We start from the raw sequence: 10,000 nt of genomic DNA on the forward strand, positions 1-10,000 counted from the left end.
GGGCGAGTCGCGGCCTGATCGCAACCTGGATCTTGGCTCCATCGGGTGGATGTCGCCTGTATCGTTGAGATGACGGAGAGTAATCCAGAGAGTAATCCAGAGAAATGATTTAATAATAATAATAATAATAATTCATTTGATTTATAAAGCGCTTTTCAATGACCCAAAGACTCTTTACAGAGAATAAAAAGGGTAGGGACGTAGACAATAGGATATAGTTAATAGGATATTGGTCAGCAGTTAAAAGAGATGGGTGGGAGCGGAGGTTGTTGAGGTTGGCAGTGCGGGGGGGGTGGGTTGGTAGTCCAGAAAGAGGGAAGCGGTCGGTGAAGTGCTGGTTTAAAGGCAGTCCAGATGTAGCGGCGACGGCGAAGGATCCCAGCCTCGTGTGGAAGCAGCAGTGGACCAGGTGGTGATGCTGGTCGACCTCGACTGCACCCGCATGAACGGCAGGCCCCGACGCACCACGGCGGCACACAGCCAAACCATGGTCGGCGAAGCTCGCAGAGTCCGCCCCCCGAGGATGCCGGCCGGATGACCAGAGAGCCAGGCCAGGGCTGCCGTTGAGTCCACAGCAGGCGGCCACAAGCTCAGAGCCGGGAGGCAGGAGGGTTCGGTGGTGGTTTTGGCCAGCTGGCTGTTGGCTACCTGGCCAACGTAGTTGGTAGTCCAACGGAGAGGAAACAGATAGGTGAGAGCGGGGATGGGAGGTGGACGGAAGACAACACAAGAAAAATAAGAGACAGGTGCACTGAAAACGGGAAAACAAGTAACGGACACGGTCCGGGACAGAAGCGGCAGTCAACAGATCTGACGGCAGAGTTGCACTAACCCGGAAGACAACAGACGGTGGGGGAGGACATTTGTGTGTCAAAGCGTTGCAACTGATCCCTGATTCTGTGCTTTCCATGTCAGTTTTGCGGCATCATTGGCTTGATCTTCTTGGTGGAGCTGGCAGTCGCCGTGCTGGCCGTGCTTTTTCAGAGTCAGCTGCGAGAATGGATCAATGCCTTCTTCCTAGCCCATGTCAAAGTGTACCGAGATGACATCGACCTGCAGAACTTGATCGACTCGCTGCAGAGGACGGTAAGACACATCCGACCCGCGGGCGGCTCCGCCTTGCAAAGCGCCGCTGTGTGCTTGTGCCGCAGAATCACTGCTGCGGTGCACAACATCCTGACGACTGGGACGTCAACGTTTACTTCAGCTGCAACGGGACGCATCGAAGCAGAGAGAAGTGCGGAGTTCCGTTCTCCTGCTGCATTGCCGATCCCGCCGTGAGTAACTCCGACCGACTGACCGCCCGGCCGGAGCTGGAACGAGACCGTTTCCCCAGCATCCATGCTAACCTTCGACTCAAACGTGTGCTCTCCAGGACACGGTGTTGAACACGCAATGTGGCTACGACGTGAGAAAGAAAGACAAGGTAAGGCTTGCCAATGGTTGGTATGGCTCGTTTCCTCCACAGGCAACTGGGCTGTCGCGCTTGCCTTGGAAGACCGCCTTTGGCCTTTCATCTGCTCCTGCAAAAAGGCTCGGCTTGCGGCAAGAACTGATGAGAGGACCAAAGGTGGTCTTGGAAGACAAGCCTCCAATGCCAAGGAGACATGACATCCTGTTTTCTTGACCTTGGTGAATGGACTGTACTTGTAGAGTGCTTTTTCTATTTTTACTACTCAAAGGACTTCACACTGCTTCCTCATTCACTCATTCACCTACTGATGACAGCGGTGGACACTTAGTTACAAGGGCTGGGGATGGAACCCTCAATCTCTACCACTGAGCCATGCCGCCCCATGGCCAATCTTCTGAAACTGTTGTTTTTTAGGCAAAGTGGCCGGATCATATTTACATGAAAGGTTGCATTGCCGCGCTGGAAGACTGGTTACCTGCAAATCTTTACACTCTGTCTACCGTCTTTGTCGTCATCTCTCTGCTGCAGGTGAGTGAAAGCGCCACAAATAGCGTGTGTGATTTACACACACACGCATGCATGCACGCACAGTGTACAAGTACAGTGTACACGCACAGTACAGTGTACACAAGGGCCAGACTGATATGAATTTATTTTAGGCCGATTTTTGGCAGAAAAGAAATACAGATTCTGATTAAGATAGGGATTTATTTTGCTGATTTTCGGCAGAAAGAAAATACTGATTCCTGATTTATCAGCTGAGTAATTTCAAAACTTTAGAATGCATTGGATCACTATTTTAGTGGCTGTCGATTGTATGAGGAGTTTGACTATTGGTTGGGAGGCCTGCTCCCTATTCCCCACCAGTAGTGAGCGTCACCTGGGAAGATATTGGTTGAATAAAACAACTTTGCCTTTTGGTTCCCAGAATACGTTGCCTGGTGGAATGCATTAATAACGTAATTAGGACAGTAATTGTTGTAATATGTCTGTTTACATTACCAGAATGTGTGTCATATTTACACTTTTGTGCTTGATTTATGCTGCACTATTTATATATATTTTTTATAAACTATGACTTGAGGCTGTGAGTAAAATAATTACATCCAGCCAGGTCAAGCACAAGTCCTGGAAATCAGTTGAACGTGACAAAAGTGGTATTCATTATTACGTGTAATGATCGTGTGCTGTCCATCAGATGGTTGGCATCTACCTGGCCAGGTCGCTCATCTCAGACATTCAAAAGGTCCGATTCTCTTACTGAACCCAGCGGCGGCGGATGTAGCTGGGTCTCTGGGGAGCTTGAAGACGAAGGATAGAAAGACTGCTTCAGCTCTGTGGCCCCTCCTCACTTTTGATGGTTGAGCTGCAGCTGTTTTCTCCTTTTTTGATCTTTTCTCTACTCAGGCTTCCAAGTCACAAGACCACACAGTGTTGCCCCAGTTTGCAAATACGGTTGGCAACGTTAAAAGACAAACATGAAGTGAAAGTGTGACATGATCTGTTGTTTTTTCCCACTGGATTCCTTGAGCTCCGCCTCATGGCTGAACACAAACTAAGTGTGAAAGCGTTTTGCATTAAAAAGTTACTTTATACGCACTTTTTGCTCATTGATTAAAGTCTTATTGCCCACAATTGTCATGAAGGGAGTTTGAGCGCCATTGTTCCGATGACCAACAGTCCGCCCCGCACACACCCATGTGCCATGGTCAACGGCTTGGGAGCGCTGAGCACTCAGCTGAAAGCCTGGGACGGACAGCTAAGTGGTCATCACTCTGTATGAGGTTGGGCGAAGTGAGTAACGTTCAATGCGCACAGCTCAAGCTGGCATCCGTTAAATGTTGATAATCCAATGATTTCCATTGGTCCAAAATGCTAGAACACTGGTGTCAACTCCAGATACGGCCCGCCGCATTATTTAATGGCCCGTGAGAGCAAATGGTAAATAGTCATCTCTCACTATATCACAGTTCAGTCAATAGTCATCTCTCGCTATATCACAGTTCACCTTTCACGGCCTCACTGCTTCACGGATTTTTTTCTACAGTGTTATGGCTTCAGATGAAATAGACACAACAGAGCCTGACAGTCTGCAGATGCGCACTATATCGTACGTACTCCATCCATTTTCTGAACCGCTTTGTCCCCACGGGGGTCGCGGGCGTGCTGGAGCCTATCCCAGCCGTCATCGGGCAGTAGGCGGGGGACACCCTGAACCAGTTGCCAGCCAATCGCAGGGCACACAGAGACGAACAACCATCCGCACTCGCACTCATACCTAGGGACAATTTAGAGTCTTCAATCGGCCTACCAAGCATGCTTTTGGGATGTGGGAGGAAACCGGAGTGCCCGGAGCAAACCCACACGGGCTCGGAGAGAACATGCAAACTCCACACAGGGAGGGCCGGAGGTGGAATCGAACCCGCCCGCACCCTCCTAACTGTGAGGCGGACGTGCTACCCAGTGCATTAGCCGCCCTATATCGTACGTACTGATCATTAAAATTATTTTACTGTAGTTATCTGGAAAAAATTGTTTACTCCTTTATTAAATAAATGCTTGGGCCTAAAAACTAATTTTGTCGTTTGTTTCAATGTTATACCTGTATAATAATCGGAAAAAAATAAAGATTTATACTTCAAATTTCACCTATCATGGGTTCTTTTCAGAACCTAAACTCGGCAAAACGAGGGATTATTGTACTCAATTTTTCGTCACTTTGAGATATTGATTGATTTCTTTTTGTTACCATTCATATTGTAGCCCATAAGTGTACCGTCTGGTGCTCATACATTTATTTGGGTTCATAATGGCACTCAACAGAAAACTATAACTACGATGCGGCCTGTGACAAAAAAAAGGCTGACACCCCTGCTTGAAAAAGTCAAAAATGAAACAAAAATATTTATTATTCTGACTTTATTTTTGATTTTTTTCGAAAAGTAGTGATAGGAAAAAGTTATGGGGGTGAGCATCTGGTTATTTATACTTGACCATAGTTTTGTACGTCCTATATATTGTATTAAATAGTCCAGAGACAAGTTTTGTGTACAGTATCACAATTTAGTGTATACACAGCATCACTTGCATACATGACGTCTCGAATTCCTTTAACGTGAAGTTGACGCTTGGCCTAGCCCCGGGCCGCGAATTTGAAAAGAAGCCTGTCATATGAAATGGACAAACGGGGGGCACTGCCGCCAACCAAGCGACCCGTTTCGAAGCGGAAACCGCTCCCTCTCCTTCCTCGGAGTATACGGGCGGAGTCGGAAGCGTGCACGATTGAGCGTCGCTCGGTCCGTCTGCTCTGAGGTTCCGTCACCTCGACTTGCTTGTGCCCTTCAGTCCCTTACCTGGCCACTTTCTCAGCGGCCGCAGCGCGCGAGACACCAAGGAATCTTGCTGCTCGTCGTGATCCACGAAGCGGAGAACGCAGCGGAAAGCGGAAGGCATCGGCGGCGTCGCGCTCGTTTCTCACAGTCGGAACGCAAATTCGCTTCTCAGCTAGGCCGGGTCTCCTCCGGCCTCCATCGCGCCACCGGCGTCGCCTGATTGGAAATGGACGGTGGCAGTTTAGGTGAGCAGTCAAAGGTTGTTTCCTCCTCTGGCAGGCGGTGGGAATGAGCGCGTGCGTCTTTCCACGTGTCACCGAGGCTCCGCACAACCCCCACCCAACCTCAGCAAAACGAGTCGTGCACCACCAACGCCACGGTCAACGATGACGTTACGAGCAGCGTCGGCTCCTTTGACCCCCGGATGGTCGTCAGGCGTAAGGCGACTTCATGTGTTTCCAATACGTAATCGGTACACTTGACGTCACGCGCTGACTACTCTCGTATTGTGTCGTACAACAAAAGCCCCGTGGGTAGCGCTCGTTCCTTTGTACAGTACGCAACTTGGTGGATGGCGCTCCAAGAGGTGGACAATCAATCCCTTCCAGCATCTTATTTAACGTTCTAAAATATATTTATTATAGATCATTTTCTCAGACCCCTTATGTATAATACGAGCCGCTCTTTAGCTCCGGGAGAGAATAAAAAATCTCTAGGAGCCGTCCCCGAAAGACTTTAGATCTCCGGCCACCACTTTACCATGTTGGCTTCATCTGAATGAAAATAATTTTCTCTGAAAGAAGGTTCTTTTGGTGGTGTTTTGAAAGATGACAATGATGACTTTTTGGTTAACACTATTCTTATCCTTGGGACTTGTTTTCTACACAAATGCAAAGTTTTGAAGGTGAAACCAAATTTTTTTCTATTTTCACGACTTTGTTTCTTTTTCAAAGACCATTTAGATTTATGAAAAATGGAGATGATATTAATCGTGCCTGATAATTGACAAATTCGTGTTGTGTGAAAAGCCCTCGCTAATTTTAGTTGTATTGTACTTTTTCGTATTTTATTTGGTATTGTATACAGTCTACTCTTTGTATTTTGTATTTCATACTGCCCGATGACGGCTGGGATAGGCTCCGGCACGCCCGCGACCCCCGTAGGGACAAAGCGGTACAGAAGATGGATGGATGGATGGATGGATGGATGGATGGATGGATGGATGTTCTTGTGTTTCAAGTACATGGGCCAATGATGGGTGCCATTGTCATTTGGCAATATGATTGACACAGATGTTAAAAAAAAAAAAAAAAATCCACCTGTACAGTGCATTGTGGGTGAGGTAATGTTTATGGGCGACCAACACCGTAGGAAGCTGCGATTCAGACCATTGCAACTAGGGCTGCAGCTATCGAATACTTTAATAATCGAGTACTCTACCGACTATTCCATCGAATAATTGGATAAAACGTCACTTTGCTTAGTTAAAGAGCAATTATAAATATGCAATAGAAAATAAGACATTTCACTTAATAATGAACAATCAGTTGGTTTCCTTTTCATAAGATCAACATTTTTATTTCCTAAACCCAGTTTGTGTATAAAAAGTAAAGAAGGTTCTTGCTGGAAGCTCATAATTGGGATGGATAGTGGAAATCATGGCTTTGAAGCCACCATCATCCACCATGCTCACTGAAGCATGTCTGTGACCATCATGTTTAAAATGTTGTTCGTCAACTCGGCAGCTTGCTCGTATGTAGTACATTATGGGGCTCATATGTAGTACATTATGGGGCTTTGCGCACAAATTTGTCCATATGAAACTGTGATGATTTACAGAAAAAGATGAGGAATAAGAATTAGTTAATTGATTTTACTAAGGCTAAAGGCGGCTCGGTGGCGCACTGGGTAGCACGTCCGCCTCACAGTTAAGAGGGTGCGGATTTGATTCCACCTCCGGCCCTCCCTGTGTGGAGTTTGCATGTTCTGCCTGAGCCCGCATGCGTTTTCTCCAGGCACTCCGGTTTCCTCCCACATCCCAAAAACATACTTGGTAGGCCAATTGAGCACTCCAAATTGCCCCTAGGTGTGAGTGCGAGTGCGGATGGTTGTTCGTCTCTGTGTGCCCTGCGATTGGCTGGCAACCAGTTGAGGGTGTCCCCCGCCTGCTGCCCGATGACGGCTGGGATAGGCTCCAGCACGCCCGCGACCCCCGTGGGGACAAAGCGGTTCAGAAAATGGATGGATGGATTTTACTATGGCTAAATCTCATAATCATACAGTTGGTTCATGGCTGTGCATTTATAAACCCTAAATTTACATCTAGGATTGTCAGCAGCATACCAGCATTTCAGTAGTCTGTACTAGGGATGTCACAAGAATCGATGCTTCCGGGACCAATTCGGTACCAACACGCAATAAATACGTCAATACCTGCTTTTTGTGGTACAGTCAGAACCAAATATTTAACTTTTCACTCTGCAATCTGTGTCAATTCTTGCCGGAACTGAAGGGGGCAGTATATGCATGCGAGCAGCACGGAGCGGCAGTCAACGGTGCTGAAGAAGAAAATAGCTTTTGGTCTTTCATAACAATGGCTTCAGCAAGTGGGAGTGGAAGTCCAACACGCCGACTTGTTGAGAAGCCAGGTCGCTCAAAGAGTCGTGTGTGGAAATATTTTGCATCAGAGACGGATGCAACCGGAGCAATTATAGGTTTATCCGTCTACTATCACTGTTGTGCCACGTTACGTTTTACGTTAACCTGAATATGCCTCCGTGCCGTCATTTCGGCATGAGTCAGCTGGGGTGATACGGTTACCAAACGTATTTAATGTCACTCACATAGACAAAATGGTTCAAATATGCAAAAGTACCCTTGGGCACATGTTAAGGGTGTGTGCGCAAAGCCTTCTATAGCAGATATCCATAGTGCTTTTAAAAGTAGATTTTTTTTTTTTTACCATGGTACCGAATTAGTATAGAGAATCGTGGAAAACCACAGGTATTGGTACCGACTACTGAAATTCTGGTATCGTATCAACCTTAGTCAGTTCCAATATTATTTTTTTTAACAGTAACATAGCCTTTCTCAGGACTAATGTTACATTAGTAACGTTCATGACATTGATTTTCGCTACGTAGTAAATTTGTCGTCCACTCTTCGAGTGTAATGGGTGTCTTCTATTCAGATGCTGCAGCATGGAAGACATGCTGTTCTTGTAATTTAGCACGGTTTTATGCTTCCACGTCTTTGACATTTTTGTTTTTTTTTTCTTTGAAGTTTCTTTTCTTTCGTTGTCGCTGTTAGTGTTTTCCTCAGTTTCTCATATCTTTCATTTTTTCTGCACCGCAAACAAAACACGGTGTCAGATTGTGTTTCTTTAGGCCGTTACATAGTTCTTGTCGTTGAATGTAATCTCACTATTCTTTTGATTGCTGTTGCGTGTTGTGCGGGATGTCCGTTGTTGAGCCAGGAAAGCAAAGGTGTGGAGTTCAGAGTTGGTCCTTTATTGGCAAGATCTTGGGTTGTTTAATGGCGGTCAATACACAAGGCACGGCAGCAGATGAAACAACTACTTCTGTCTCCAGGTCAGCTTGTTTTATACTGTCCGGAAAGGCGGGAACTTGTCACATGACCATTTCGTACCTGAGGCAGGAACTTGTCACATGACCATTTCGTACCTAAGTGTGAGGGGCGGCACCCCCCCTGTGTGTTCATCCAGTTGTGTGTGTTCTGATTGAGCAGTTATGTTTGCATAAAATAATAAAATAATTGTACATATATGAGCATCATATTGTACAGAGATTGTCCATACTAATAGAACATGTACACATTGCTGTTGCTCCCTTTTCATTGCCTATGTATATGGTTACAATACCATCCATCCATCCATCCATCCATCCATCCATCCATCCATCCATCCATCCATCCATCCATCCATCCATCCATCCATCCATCCATCCATCCATTTTCTGAACCGCTTTATCCCCACGGGGGTCGCGGGGGTGCTGGAGCCTATCCCAGCCGTCATCGGGCAGGACACCCTGAACTGGTTGCCAGCCAATCGCAGGGCACACAGAGACGAACAACCATTCGCACTCACACCTAGGGACAATTTGGAGAGCTCAATCGGCCTATCAAACATTTGAATGTGGAAGGAAACCGGAGTGCCCGGAGAAAACCCACGCGGGCTCGGGGAGAACATGCAAACTCCACACAGGGAGGGCCGGAGGTGGAATCAAACTTGCACCCTCCTAACTGTGAGGCGGACGTGCTACACAGTGCGAAATTATAGATCTAGGGCTCAGCAAAAGCTTTCGCCAGCATGAGGATTGTGGCAGGAAAATAGATAAGCCAAACGGGATCAAGAACTGCTTCAGATGGGCATGACTCGAGAGCAGCGTCATTGTACAACTCTGAACACAGTTAGTAACCACGTGCCTGACGGTAAAGTAGATGTACCAAGGAAGGTTTTGTGTGTTTTCTGTCAAAATATTATCAACTATGGAAGTCGCGGCGCTAGGAACATTAAGTTGCACATCAAAACAAAAAACATAAAGGTACTTTTTTACTTTAACAAGCATGTGGGTTTAGAAAGTAACATGTTACATGTAAGCTAAAGTTACGCTATTGTCATGCTATTGTCATGATATTGTCATGATATTGTGAAAGAATAAATCTTCAACGATGTGTGTGTGTGTGTGTGTGTGTGTGTTTGCGTGCGTGTGCGTGTGTCTGTGTCTGTGTAAGGTAAAGGGTCTAGGGGGGCGGTGATATATATATATCCAAAAAGATTCCCAAAAAAATCTGATTTCAATGGTGAAAAAAAAAAGTTGTATATCTATACTGATATAGACAGTTTAATGTCTCAGGAACAAAAGGAAATAAAAGTTTTCAGCCTACAGAGGGCTCAGTATATAGACACCCCAAAAACTCAAAGTTAAAAAATAATGTGGCAGGCTCGTCCATTTTGCCTAAGTTCAATTTCTGCAACTCAAAATTATTTTCAATATCTTGTGTGGCCCCCACGTGCTTGTATGCATGCTTGACAACGTCACGGCATGCTACTAATGAGACGACAGATGGTGTCTTGTGGGATGTCCTCCCAGATCTGTCTAAGGCAGGGGTGTCAAACTCAAATTCACAGTGGGCCAAAATTTTAAATTGAACAAAGCCGCGGGCCAAGGTTGAACAAATGAACCTTTTAATATGGAATGAAACAAGTTTTGATTTTACAATGAATATTGAACAA

At 46.1% G+C, this 10,000-nt stretch overlaps 2 protein-coding genes across 6 annotated transcripts in view; both read left to right on the forward strand.

The window, feature by feature from the left end:
- Positions 1–3,055, forward strand: part of tspan14 (tetraspanin 14) — a 7,237-nt gene extending 4,182 nt beyond the window's left edge. For both annotated transcript variants that reach the window (XM_085922180.1, XM_085922179.1), the window contains 5 exons: positions 916–1,086; positions 1,152–1,277; positions 1,376–1,426; positions 1,829–1,942; positions 2,613–3,055. In XM_085922180.1, the coding sequence (XP_085778306.1) occupies positions 916–1,086; positions 1,152–1,277; positions 1,376–1,426; positions 1,829–1,942; positions 2,613–2,678 (528 nt within the window). In that variant the 3' untranslated portion in view covers positions 2,679–3,055. The remainder of the gene's footprint in view (positions 1–915; positions 1,087–1,151; positions 1,278–1,375; positions 1,427–1,828; positions 1,943–2,612) is intronic.
- A 1,585-nt stretch (positions 3,056–4,640) lies between these two features.
- The window catches only part of eml4 (EMAP like 4), a 68,119-nt gene continuing 62,759 nt past the window's right edge, over positions 4,641–10,000 (forward strand). For 2 of the 4 annotated variants that reach the window (XM_085922811.1, XM_085922812.1), the window contains exon 1: positions 4,642–4,991. In XM_085922811.1, the coding sequence (XP_085778937.1) occupies positions 4,973–4,991 (19 nt within the window). In that variant the 5' untranslated portion in view covers positions 4,642–4,972. Of the gene's footprint in view, positions 5,184–10,000 lie in introns of all 4 variants that reach the window. The other 2 variants (XM_085922814.1, XM_085922813.1) reach the window with 2 other exon arrangements.

Source organism: Syngnathus leptorhynchus, chromosome 10 (assembly GCF_054491065.1).
Source record: "Syngnathus leptorhynchus isolate UIUO chromosome 10, UIUO_Slep, whole genome shotgun sequence".
Classification (NCBI taxonomy): Eukaryota; Metazoa; Chordata; class Actinopteri; order Syngnathiformes; family Syngnathidae; genus Syngnathus; species Syngnathus leptorhynchus.